This window comes from Esox lucius, chromosome 12, assembly GCF_011004845.1.
Source record: "Esox lucius isolate fEsoLuc1 chromosome 12, fEsoLuc1.pri, whole genome shotgun sequence".
Classification (NCBI taxonomy): Eukaryota; Metazoa; Chordata; class Actinopteri; order Esociformes; family Esocidae; genus Esox; species Esox lucius.
This window is the reverse complement of record NC_047580.1, coordinates 20,796,981-20,810,959: the sequence shown is the minus strand read 5'-3', so window position 1 is coordinate 20,810,959 and position 13,979 is coordinate 20,796,981. Positions and strand designations below refer to the sequence as shown.

At 40.2% G+C, this 13,979-nt stretch overlaps 1 protein-coding gene across 2 annotated transcripts; it reads right to left on the bottom strand.

Moving 5' to 3' along the window:
• Positions 1 to 443: 443 nt before the first annotated feature.
• Positions 444 to 6,692, bottom strand: LOC109616391. Of its 2 annotated transcripts, XM_034295720.1 has the most exons (10): positions 6,388 to 6,692; positions 6,180 to 6,266; positions 4,459 to 4,555; positions 4,055 to 4,226; positions 3,654 to 3,802; positions 2,386 to 2,562; positions 1,942 to 2,058; positions 1,635 to 1,721; positions 1,402 to 1,549; positions 444 to 1,182 (listed from the first exon to the last, which is right to left on the bottom strand). In XM_034295720.1, exons 2-10 carry the CDS (start codon positions 6,191 to 6,193, stop codon positions 1,160 to 1,162), a joined length of 984 nt encoding a protein of 327 aa, XP_034151611.1. In that variant the 5' UTR covers positions 6,194 to 6,266; positions 6,388 to 6,692; the 3' UTR covers positions 444 to 1,159. The 2 variants fall into 2 exon arrangements, with proteins under 2 accessions (XP_034151611.1, XP_019906989.1); XM_020051430.2 differs by lacking the exon at positions 6,388 to 6,692 and having other exon boundaries at positions 6,180 to 6,356.
• Positions 6,693 to 13,979: the final 7,287 nt, after the last annotated feature.

Below are 13,979 nucleotides of genomic sequence, written 5' to 3'. Positions count from 1 at the left end.
TTTTCTGAATTAAGAAAGCAGCCTAATACCCCACAGTGCACTTCTGTTTTTATGTCTCATGAGGAAACAAAGGACATTCTGTTTAATCCTTTAAGAACCTATAGTTTACCAAAGTTGTCAACCAAATTTAAAGTGCCGTGCAAAACACAGATAATCATGCATTAACAGCCTTTTAATAATGATGTGAGCAACCTTTAAATCAATATGGTTAAGTTAAATAAGTTTCAAATGTTTCTTTCAGGGCATGTAAAAAAGTGTAACTAGAGTGATTAAGGAAAACATCACTGAGCCAAGTGTTGTGATGGGTTCCTTTTTTGATTGGTGTTATTGGTTATACTTAAGACAGATGCTGCATGAATGTATTTTATGCACATTGTGGTCATCAGATGGATTTGACCCTTCTTAGGACCAGGAACACAGGCAATGACAACATAACAACCCACTGCTTGATTACCTATTTAATATTTAAGAAGGCAGTTTTTCCTAGCTGTGCATTTCTTACTCAAATAACTTTTTGATTAAAGAGGGTACTGTAAATTGTTACATTTTATAAAAACATGATAACGGGTTGTCAAACAAGTGCATAAACAGAAGTATATTATAAAGAATAAAAATGTCTAAGATATTTCCTTTAGTGCATAGAAAATGGACATGTTAATATTAGTTACTCAACAGGAACATTAATTCATTTAAAAGAATAAATTCAGCACAAAAGAAAAAATACCCACATTTTATAGACAACTTAATGGTAACCATTTCCATTTGATGTATTGCAATGCCACTCTATACTTGTTTGGTTTATATTACTATAAGAACACTTAAGAATATGTTTAAAGATACTCTTAAAAATCATCATGATAAAATCAAAGTTACAAAAAATAAAAATGAAATATTGATTTACATATACTCTAACTCAGTGCTATTCCAAAAGTAGGACAGTGCCTGTCATGTCCTTGACTTGACCCAAAGAGCTTAACATCTCACTGTATTGTATGCGTTGTAGGCACATGAAAGGCAAACCCACCCCCCACCAAAAAAAAAAACATTGGTTTGAACCAAATAGTTGTTACGATTTTTTGACATTTTTACAAAGAGCAGATCCATCCTGTAACCGAAGCCACTTAGATCCTTTCTTTTTACCACTTCTCATAATGGCATGTCACTGCTTGTCGGAGGAAAACACTGGAGAGAGAAACATTCATTTATCCAACACAAACACATAGTTGAAGGTCGGTTTCATGATTTCAATCAGAAGATGTTAGACTGAATGTTTTACTGTACCAATTAGATAACATTTGTGTAATCTGAGTCTTCTAGTCTAGCCTGGGTAACCTGAACTTCCAGTGGTAAACATGCAGTGCAACAGAAGAAGAAAAAAATGAAAGTCAGTTTTCTACTCACTCCTCTCCCTCAGGCCCTGGCCAAAGCTGCGCACCAATCGGAAGAGAGCACAGAAGAGCACACCTTTGATCAGTACTGAGATCACTGCTCCAGTCACAGCAGCAGCCTCCAGTATATAAGTCTTATCCATCCCCCAATTTACACTGATCTGAAATCAAAATCAATCCCTGAGCAAACCACTTTCCCACAGACCTGATTTTGGATTAGTTCAATAACGGACTTTCATAGCTCACCCTGTACATCAAGTACATGAAGTAGGCCACCTCTGGCAAGTTCTGGAGGACAAAGAGCCAAACCAGTAACTTGGCTTCTTTTAAAACCTAGAACAGTACAGTCAAATCTGTTATGCCAAACATGTTTTACATGAAGTTAAAGGTTAACATTAGCTTCAACACCCATTCTTATATTGAGTTTACATGCTATGTGCATTCTTGTAATGTGTAGTCTTTCATTGTATACTAATATCCTTTACATACCCACCCTTGTATGCACTTGTGCAGTGCACACTATTTAATTATTCTATTGATACTTGTTACTCACTGCAATAGACCCCACAGCTGCTGTAAGGCAGGCCCAGACTACACCAAATCCCAGGATGATGCTGTTTTCAAAGGACATAGTTGTGCCTGATGTCATGATCAGGATGCAAAGGCAAAGCTGACAGAAAAAATACAAAACCATCCATAGGTTATACCAATTAACAATGAGTATAGCTCCATCCCAAATACCCTGATTTGCAAGGGTCAGTTTTTTTTAAATTATCCACCTGGATTTCCTAATTCTGATAAGATCAAATGAATACTATTTAATCAATTCAAAAAGTTGATGATTCGTCCTATTTATTCTGACAGATTACATTTTAGTCGATTACTTATTAAAGTCATATCTGAATAAGCTCAGCGTCAAGGCAACACATTGCATTAGAATGATGCCATCTGTTGGGAAGACTACGACTGTTGGGTGTGTCAAGACACGTGGGTCTACCTGGGCCTGTAGGTCAAAGGTGACCATGGAGAAGCACAGGTTGAGCAGGAAGTACTGCTCCTGGATGCTCTCCAGAGCTCCACCCACCCGGAAGGCCATCATGTTCGGCCTATTGAAGAGCAGTATAGCGCACGGGACATGGACTGCGCCCACACACATGATGAATACAAACCGTACCTGTCACACAAGCATACATATACACTGATTACTACAGCTCCTAAAACAGCACCTGTGAGAGAATTACAAACAGGTGATAGATTTAAAGAAAAACCAACAAAAAGTGTCTCAGTAAGGTGTTGCACCACCACAACAGCTTGACTGTGTCTTGGCGTAGATTTTACGTCTCTCTGGAACTCTCCCGTACGGATTGAACACCAATGATCCAAAATATATTTCCCCATGTGGTGATGGTGTCTAACATGTAGATCCAAAATCAAGCCGTTGAGATCTGGTGACTACGAAGGCCATTGTGTGGATGAAAAGTGTTTCATAAGATGCAATAAATGAAACAACAACAAAGTGTTTTTTCTATTGAAAAATAATGTAGAGATCATTAGGATTTGATCAAGCACTCACATACTTCATTCAAACTAAAGACTTGACGAATGGTGGAATATGTCAATGAGGTATGTAAATGGTAGGGCAACATTTGAATCAGGCATATGAGTGCTAGGGCAAAAACCAAAATGTGCACCCTTTGGCCTCCTCAGGACCAGGATTGGAATACACTGCAATAAGGTGTCCAAAAGAGGTCGGGAAGCATACTGAAAGAGCTACTACCAACTAGGCTAAAGTGACACCACTCATTCAAAGTTGCTGATACTGCACCTGGTTCTCAAAACCTGAGACAGCCAGTTGTTTGTGACGTAACAACACAGGTTTTGTTAATTAACCTGTGATAGTCTTTTGACAGCGGTCATCATGTGACCAGAAGTGTTTTGGAACGTCTCAGAACATTAGGGCTGAATCTCAAATCGCATACTATCTGTACTATATAGTATGCCAGAAGAAGATTACCATACCATGCCGAGCAGACCTTCACTATCCGGGAGTGATCCTTCAAACGATCCAAAGCAATTTGTAACTGAGCAATATTCAGAAGGGAAATAAAGATTTTGACACAGGATTTACTACCTGAATCCTGTCCAATGTGAATGCAGATTGTTCTTGTTTGCTGCTAAATGTTTTGCTATTGTGTACCCTACTGAAAATGACACTGGATTACACATAGGGTCTGATTTAGTTTTGTAGGTTCACAGGGAACTTACCAGGAGCAGGCCCTTTCTATCCTGAACAGGGAGAACCATAAAGTTGACCACAGAGCGCATCATGACCACCAACAAACATAGGACAAACACTATCAACTCCTGCCTGTTTTCTTGCAGGATGCCCCTGGTGATGTAGTATATGCAGAACACTGGAGGAACAGAAAGAAGACTTGTGTCATACAGTACTGGTGTAGATGGCATAATCAGGATTTCATAATTGCAAAGTGTTGACACTGCATTCACTTTCTGGAATTTTCATCATGTGTTTATTTCTAGACACTTCTGCTTTCAGAACGAGTGGAGAATGTTGAGGAATAAGACTCATTATGGCATCTAAGACTGCCATCCTGTGTATTAGGCTCTAAATTAATCTGTTATAATAGCCAAGTCGTGCCACTTACGAATTCCAACTAGTTGTATTAGAGATACAGTGAAGTTGTCCTCATAGCTGTATGTTGCCATGCTTTGCTTGTAGATGTTTGTCAATGTGAGGGCCAGTAGTGCCAATAGAGAAGCAATGGTGAAGCAGAAGTAAAGCTTCACCAAGCATGAAAGCTCTGACCAAGGCTTTATCTGTAGGGAGGAGAAAGCAAAGCTTCATACAGACACCCAGGCTCCTATTCAATCAAAACAGGTGACAGTTTCCCAGTAAAACAAATAAACATTCTTCTTGTGCTACGAAAATGTAGTCTACATTCTCATTGATGTCAAAATATATATTTTTAAGTTTGACACAAGGATCGCAAAGGTTTTCTGGAGTGCAAAGAGCCAGAAAGAGAGGTCTTTCTTCTATGTGTATACTGACTGGGCCACATGGAGTTGGGATCAGTTCCTGGTGCCTTGGTCTCAGGTTTGGGGATCGGAGACTTGAGTCCTCCCGCGGCTGACTGGTCAACAGTGGACTGAAACAGAAATATGTTGTTGATAGTAGTTATAGAGCAAGACATTAGTTGGTCTTAATGTATGCTGGTGTCTGCCAAAATTAAGCAAACACCAGCATGAAGTGCCTTAATCAGGACTGGGCCACCACACAAGCCATCAGAACAATTGGCATGGATTGTCAGGGACATTGTTTGAAGGATGTAACACCATTCTTTCATGAGAAATTCCATAATTTGCTGTTTTGTTGGTGGCAGAAAACTTTCAGATATCACTCCAGAATCTCCAATTACTTTTAAATTGGTTTGACATCTGATTACCTAGATGCCAATGGCATATTGTGAAACATCTGCAAGTGGAGCACTCTTCATCTCTGAATCGCCTTCTAAACATGTCCCAACAATCACCCCTGTTTCAAATTCACTGAGATCTGTTTCTTAGCCATGATAGCCAAAATAATGGGCAACAGGACCTGACCAGCATTTTCCTCTGTATACATTTCTTCCCCTCAGAGGGACTAATCTCCCCAGTGCTATTCTCTATTTACACCAATGACCTGAGAGGCAGAAAAACAGTATTCAAGTTAACCCATCAAACGACACTGCGAAGTGATCATGGTTCAAGACTGGTACAATAATAAATACTGCACACTAATCATTTACAGTGGCTCTCAAAAGTTTTCACCCCCTCTGACTTTGACACATTTCATTCAGTTACAAGATGAGAAGAAAATTGATTTGATTAGGAGTTCTTGCCACTGATTAACACAAAAAAGTAAATAATATCAAAGTTAAAAATAAAATCTACTACTTGTTCCAAAATAATTACAAGTATAAAAATGAAGAGAATTAATACATAAGGTTTCCAGGGTTCACAGTGAATGTCAGAGCAAAAAACAAGTGAAGAAGTCCATGGAACTGTGTAAACCTAAAAGATGTTTGTGGGCACAATGTGGTGAAGATACTTTTTATAGATTTTTATTTAACCAGGCAAGTCAGTTAAGGACATTTTATTTACAACCAAGGCCTCGCAAGAGGAAGATATCTTCTTGAGGGAAGGGACACAAGGGAATAAAGGGGTATAAAAGGAAAATTCTATGTAAAAGAATCCTAAAGCACTGAAAGTTCCCAGGAACATAGTGGGCTCATTTACTATGAAATGGAAGACGTTTGGAACCAAGAAGACTCTTTCTAGAATTGACCATCCAGACATAATAAGTCAAGAAGAGACTTGAACAAGAACCAGTGATGAGAGAACCTGCCAGAAGGACAACCTTTTTTACAGTACTCCAGCAATCTGTCTTTAGGTTATAGGGGCTAGACACAAGCCACTCCTGAGTATGACATGCTGCTTGAAGGACTCTGGTTATTAAACGTTTTCACAAACCAAAGCAAACTGAACGAACTGGGAGGGACATAGAACTACAAAAATTGGTCAAATACAGGATGTTTTGCAAATTAAAAGTTTTGTTAAGCAATACGAATACACCCCTGGTAATAACCGTCTCCCATTAATGCACAAGAGGGGGGTATGGATTGAGGACACTAGTCACACAAAACAAGACAATGTTAAACAGTAACTGATCTAAAATCTCCATACTGTCACTTTACACGGCGTTGCTAACAAGTCGCGAGCTCCTCAACTCACCGTATCTCGTCCATGTTGAGGTTAAAAACATCTGTTCGATAATCTTGCTCCTGATGTTGCAGCAAGGATGCTCACATTTGTTTCTAACTGAAATTGCATTAACATAATCACATCAGTTGAACACAGACTTTACACCTCACACCACAGTTCCGCTTACAAGTATATTGGTCTGACGACGTCATTTTGGGGTGCATTCAGCGTGCATTACCTGTACATCTATGTTACAAAACAAGGGTCCATTCAATGTAATAATAGTCACACGTAATTGGTTTGAGCTGATTGGTCGCGAGTCCCTTTCTCGTGGTTGGTCTTCAGTGTTTACTTCTTCAGAAATTGCGGTATGGGGTTCCGTTTGGGATTCAGTAGCTAGCTAACATTTTGACATTCACTCCGTCTTTGTTTAAGTTGTTATCTACATAATTTAAGTTTATTTTTTACTTTATTACTATGTAACCTTAACGTCTCTAAATAAAGTTAGGCCTACTGTTGTCTCTGAGCGTTAGTTAACGTGTTCACTAAGATCGCTTATCTACTAAATTCTTTGAATGTAGATGTATTTGGCTCTGTTCACCAGTTTTGGGAAGTTGCAAAGAATGAGCTAAATTACCTAAACAGAATTCATAACTAACCAATGACCTTAATTGATCGTTTACTCTCTTCCTTTTTATTTTATTGATCTCTGGTTAGTTTTGAACTCCCTTTACCTGGTTACTTAGATCTTAATTAGATACTTCCCTAAAGTGTTGAACACAGCCAAACCCAGTTGAGTACTTTTACTTTGTACTTAGTACACCTCTACTTCTATGTGATTGTTGTGATCATTCATTTCAGATGCCAAGGTGCGTTGTTGACCTGGGGGATGCCTGGGTAAATGCCAACACGGGCCTCTTCTGAGACCGAGTACAAGTCCTCACCCCAAATGATGAGGAAATACAGGGTGCTGTGCAGATGCTCAGAGAGGCCTCAACTTTAGAGGAAGAACAAGAAGCTCTCTCCCCATTCATGTTTTTGTTTAATAATTTTGAAGACACTGAAACATTCATGGATGAAATAGACAAAAGAGGACTTATTTATAATTTTGAGCTTCTCTGTTAATTATGTTTGTTGATGAGGAAACCTATTAACTGTATTCAAACCATCAGTTAATGCTGGTTTCCACACAAAACTAACTACAAGATCCAGAAAACACAATATAGTTTGATGAGACAAGAAACATCAGTTGTTTAGCAAGAGTAAACTGGACAGTGTTTTGGAAATGTTCACCTGGCCATACAACATGATAGGATGAAACAAATTCGTACAGAATCTGGCAAAGCTGAATAAACAGTACATAAAGAAACAGTTACTTTTTGTCAGTGTTGGAATGTAATGTTTTGAATATTTGATCGGGTGATTAAAAGTTTAATTATCTAACTGGCATATCATTTAATTTTGTATTTTTAGGTTATGCCATTAAATTCATGCTTTTGGACTGCATTAATTGACTTTCAGTATTGTTTGTTGTGCTCTTTTGGACCTGTTCTACTTGTAATTTATGTTATTGAATAAACTTTTAGGATAAGGGTTAAATTAGACCTCAGATAATCAATTCCTAGACATGTAACACTTATATTCCTCACAACAATGTTTTTAGTCCATAAACGCATCATTATTCTTGAATTAAAAATGCTTGTTCCAGGCAGCCCTGGAAAAATGTATATTGCTGTTAACAGATGTTGATCTGACCTCTACATGATGCGACCTTGGTATTTAAATTTTAGAAAATTCAACACTTCCAGTTTAAATTTTCTCGAAAATTGCTGTTAAATTGAACAGTTGCTGTTAAATTGAACAGTGCAAGTCAAAGGAATGAGAAACCATTACAATGGTTTGTATTTGAAAATACCATTTAATTTTACATCATTGGTACAAGCATAATCAGACTAGAGTGCTTTTTCAACATGTAGTCAGAGCAAATACACTTTTGTTTTCTATATCAATGCTTGAACCGCTTGTATCTAGTGTTATATCTTGACAAGAGATATTGAATGAAATCACACAGACTCTGAGGTAAAGTTGTAACATAATGTTAACTCTTCTTCCTCCATTAGCACACTCAACGTAATGACATCATACCTGTACATAACACCTAGCGTCGAACCGTGTGTCAAACCAGGATGTCCCCAAACTGACCAATGGCGAACATCAGTGGGCGTGACTTAATATTCAGGAACACCCATTTAAACCAACCAATGCCGAACATCAATGGGCATAACTTATTATTCAGTGGCCGTAACTTAATATTCAGGAACCCCCATATTAAGTAACGCCCCCGACTTGCAGTCTGCAGATATACCTTATTCCTTCTCACTGGCATAGTGTGGTGACGCTGGGCCCGGGTGCAAGATGTCCTTACGGACCTCGCCCCGAACAAAACTTAGAGAGATATATATGCATATGAATCTGATCCTGTCGTAGATGTACTGGCTTCTGATTGTGATAACAGAATAGAAACACACAATGTAAAATCACAATACAAAATAATTTTATGAGAGGCCAAGCACAGCACCCCCCACCACCGAGTCAGTTGTCCCTGGCTTATCACAGAACATACAAATCGGGTCGATTTATTATTTTGATGTACTGTTGTGTTTTGACTTTTGCACTCTCACCAATGGCTCTCGGTCTACCACAGATCTGTCTAATGTAGCAAAGCTGATACATAGAGTGGGGAGAATAATAATGATTTTTAAATAATTAATTTGCATTTTATTGCATGACATAAGTATTTGATCACCTACCAACCAGTAAGAATTCCGGCTCTCACAAACCTGTTAGTTTTTCTTTAAGAAGCCCTCCTGTTTCCACTCATTACCTGTATTAACTGCACCTGTTTGAACTCGTTACCTGTATAAAAGACACCTGTCCACACACTCAATCAAACAGACTCCAACCGCTCCACAATGGCAAAGATCAGAGAGCTGTGTAAGGACATCAGGGATAAAATTGTAGACTGGCACAAGGCTGGGATGGGCTACATGACAATAGGCAAGCAGTTTGGTGAGAAGGCAACAAGTGTTGGCGCAATTATTAGAAAATGGAAGAAGTTCAAGATGACGGTCAATCTCCCTCGGTCTGGGGCTCCATGCAAGATCTCACCTTGTGGGGCATCAATAATCATGAAGAAGGTGAATGATCAGCCCAGAACTACACGGCAGGACCTGGTCAATGACCTGAAGAGAGCTGGGACCACAGTCTAACAAAAAAACATTAGTAACACACTATGCCGTCATGGATTAAAATCCTGCAGCACACACAAGGTCCCCCTGCTCAAGCTAGCGCATGTCCAGGCCCATCTGAAGTTTGCCAATGACCATCTGGATGATCCAGATGATGAATGGGAGAAGGTCATGTGGTCTGATGAGACAAAAATAGAGCTTTTGGTCTGAACTCCACTCACCGTGTTTGGAGAAAGAAGAAGGATGAGTACAACCCCAAGAACACCATCCCAAACGTGAAGCATTGAGGTGGAATTCTTTCTTTGGGGATGCTTTTCTGCAAAGGGGACAGGATGACTGCACCGTATTGAGGGGAGGATGGATGGGGCCATGTATCACGAGATCTTGGCCAACAACCTCCTTCATTCAGTAAGAGCACTGAAGATGGGTCGTGGCTGGGTCTTCCAGCATGACAACGACCTGAAACACACAGCCAGGGCAACTAAGGAGTGGCTCCGTAAGAAGCATCTCAAGGTCCTGGAGTGGCCTAGCCAGTCTCCAGACTTGAACCCAATAGAAAATCTTTGGAGGGAGCTGAAAATCCGTATTGCCCAGCAAGAGCCCCGAAACCTGAAGGATCTGGAGAAGGTCTGTATGGAGGAGTGGGCCAAAATCTCTGCTGCAGTGTGTGCAAACCTGGTCAAGAACTACAGGAAACGTATGATCTCTGTAATTGCAAACAAATGTTCCTGTGCCAAATATTAAGTTCTGCTTTTCTGATGTATCAAATATTTATGTCATGCAATAAAATGCTAATTAATTACGTAAAAATCATACAATGTGATTTTCTGGATATTTGTTTTAGATTCCATCACTCACAATTGAAGAGTACCTATGATAAAAATTACAGACTTCTACATGCTTTGCAAGTGGGAAAGCCTGCAAACACGGCAGTGTATCAAATACTTGTTCTCTCCACTGTACATTAAAGATGAACAGCTTAAGCCAATTGCCATTGTGGATGTCTCTTAAATAGACACAATGTAATATGACCTATGTGGAGCTATGGGCAGGCAGCAGTCTATCTGGAAAATAAAGCTTCCTCTTGGTCTCTGTATCTAGTCAGTTGTGTGATAGTTTAGAACGTGGTTTGGAGAGCAACAACGTCTGGTGGGCTGTTGTGGGCATGAGCAGGTTTTTATTGGTTTCATGCATGACAGTTATGTAGCCTACATTTATAAATAGTTCATTGTCATACACTTTATATCCACGCTGGTGGACTTTTAACAGTTTACAGTACAAATTTACTCTTCTACCCAAGTGCATTGAGAGCATTATGCAGTAAGGTCCACACATGATTTGGAACAATGAACTATGGGTGCACAAATGTGGTGGCAATGTCAGGCTTTGTGGATTCAAAGCTGGATATAGGTGCGCACGCTTCTCACTTCTACCACACCATTGCTTATTAAATATGTGACCATTCTTTGCCCTAGATATAAATAATATGAAATGCTCCACCAAACCAAAAAAACATCACTTCACCTATTTTCTACCAAATACCATTTACATTAATTGAAAAACGTCCTTTAGGATACTCTCAAGTATACCTGCCAAGTTGAGATCAGTGCTCATATTTAAAACAACAGCAAGTTACTACCATCTGACAAATCTAGAAGCCACTTTCATCATGAATAACTAGCAGTGGTTGTTTGTCAATAAACTTATCAGAACTCAGTAGTGGACCCACATGCAGACACAGGAGGCAGGAAACTGTTCAGGGCTTCTAATGCACCTGAATCGGCAGGCATAGATCCGGTAGTACAAACAGGCAGGAGTTTGGTACACAGGATGACTCAGCAGACGAACAGACAGACAATAAGCAGGAGAGTTGGTTTGATCAACCGGCAAGGGTTTGGTACACAAGATAACATGGCCGAGGTACAGACAATCAAAGAGCAGTTGAGTTTGTTCGGTTGGGGGACAGAAGTTTGGTACACAGGAATATTGGAAATGGGCACTGGGATGACTAGAAAACAAGAAAGCAGAGACGACTTGGGAAATACACAAGACAAACTGGCAACACAGGTCAACAGAATCAGAGTGCGGGTATGACAGAACTGCTCTTTTTGAATTGTTCTTCTTGGTGAATTAAATTGGTGAAAGAGGTTGTTAATTGAAATGATTTCCATACTTTAGCAAAAACAGCCACTACATGTATTTTCAGATACGTTACAAGCTGATTTACTAAAGATTGCATATCCGCACTGCAGACACGAGAAATAAGTGGGAGAGTGTATTATGTTTTCCAGTAGGGAAAATAATTGCAGGTGATCTAATAATTGCAGGAGATTGCAATCTGTTGTGTGCTAGTGTTTGTAGAGACCTGGTTGGATCCTACAGTGCCTGACTCAGCCATTACATACATACCCCAGCAGTTGGATAAAATGCATGCACTGGAGGACCTATACGGAGTAATAAATGGACTAGAGGACATTCACCCTGAAGCAGCTTTTTTTGTTGTTGGTGACTTCAATCGGGCAAATATGAGGAAAGTATTGCCGAAATACCACCAGCACATTAACTTTCCTACCCTTGGGGATTAGACTCTTGACCATTGTTATTCACAAATGGTTACAAACCCCTCCTCTGCCAAGCTTTTGGTTAGGCGGATCATACATAGATTCTGCTCCTCCCATTCTATGGACACTGGTCTGAAACAAGATAAACCGTTTTTTCGGGCAGTTCAATGCTGGAATGAGAGATGCATTACTACTCAACAGGACTGCTTTGAAACAACAGACTAGCAGATGTTCTGTGATGCAGCCAATGGGGACATTAATGTCTCCAAGTGCATTGATGATGTAGTACCAAGGGTACATTTTCAGACTTTCACCAACCAAAAGCCTTGGTTTAATGGTAATGTCCATGTTATGCTCAGAGCACGGTCCTCTGCCTATAGTTCTGGGGACATGGAGGCTCTGAAGAGGTCCAGATATGACCTTTGGAAGGCCATCAGAGATGCCAAAAGAGATTGCATGGATAAGTTGGAGTCTAACTACCACAGCTCTGACCCAAGACTCATGTGATGTGGACTGCGACACATAAAGGAAGAAAAGGAAGAAACAGCAATGATTCCCTCCCTGCCGCCTCTCTTCCCGACAAGCTCAACTCCTTCTATGCACGGTTTGAGGCAACCAAAACTATTCCATCTGGAAGGCTTGCTGAAGACCATGACGACTACACTCTGTCCCTGACCATGGCTGACGTGAGGAGAGTTTTTAAAAAAGTGAACCCTTGGAAGTCACCAGGACCAGGTGGCATTCCAGGCTGTCTGGCTCCACCCTTCCCGACACCTTGGACCCCTTTCAATTTGCATACAGCCAAAATAGATCTATGGATGATGCCATCGCCCTGTCGACACACACTGCCCTTTCCCACCTGGAAAAAGGCAACACATACGTGAGGATGCTGTTCGTGGACTACAGCTCAGCATTCAACACTATTGCGCCCGCTAAGCTTGTTCCTAAGCTCAGGATTCTGGGAAATAACACCTCCCTTTGCAATTGGATCATGGACTTCATTACGGGCTGACCCCAGGTGGTGAGAATGGGCAACCTCACTGACCCTGAGCACCGGAGCCCTGAGGGCTGCATACTCAGTCCACTCCTGTACTCCCTGTTCACACATGACTGCATGGCCACACACAGATCAAACACCATCCTTAAATTGGCGGGTGACACAATCCTGGGTCTCATCTCCAACAAAATTACAGAGGAGAGGTAAAGAACCTGGCTACATGGTGCCAGGACAACAACCTCTCTCTTAAAGTCTGCAAGACAAGGAGATGATCATTGACTCCAGGAAGCGGCGGGAGCCTAAGTGGAGAGAGCATAGACTGTAGGGAGAGAGTCTCCTACTTCAAGTTTCTCAGTGTGTTCATCAAAGATTACTATTGGTCCAGGCAAGCGTACCTATACCACTGAGCAGTGAAAATTGCGCAGAGACTCAAGAAGTTTGGCATGTCTGTAAAAACTCACCAGTGAGAGAATGTTAGTTAAAATGTTGTTATGTATATAATTGCTATACTTGCTCTATAATATTTAATACATCTACCTGTTCATTTTCCCCATCCTACTCTTTTTAAAATGTCTGCTAGTTTACACTGTTATGTATATTATTGCTATATTTTTGCTTTATATATTTCTTAATTCTTACTACGTATATGTGTGCCATATGTCACAAGAGTTTCATTGTGCAGGATGACGCTGTGTTATACGGTGCATTTGATAAATAAAGGTTGAACATTTATAATTGGACAGGTAAGATGTATTTGAATATGCATGTCATGGTATAGCGCAACTGTATTTTTCACCTTACACTGGTGATTTGATCTTTTTGTTGTTCTGGGTTTGCTTTCAACAGATAAAATAAGGAGCCGTTTGGGAGCCAAATGGGCCAGCTCTTACAGGTGAATGGAACTACAGGAGTCGGTTCAATGGAAATCTCGAAATGTCTAACAAGATCAGTCAGTCATAATCTACCCATGATTCATTGCGGTTTTGATTGTTTTCACGTGGCCAAGATTCGCAGGCGTTCGCAA

What these genes read in the sequence shown, in the direction of transcription:
- LOC109616391 (XM_034295720.1), bottom strand. An exon ending in TCCCAACTCCATGTGGCCCA is followed by an intron (nt 4,227 to 4,458) that starts GTCAGTATACAC and finishes TCCTCCCTACAG; the next exon opens with ATAAAGCCTTGGTCAGAGCT. An exon ending in CCAGGGCCTGAGGGAGAGGA is followed by an intron (nt 1,183 to 1,401) that starts GTGAGTAGAAAA and finishes TTCTCTCTCCAG; the next exon opens with TGTTTTCCTCCGACAAGCAG.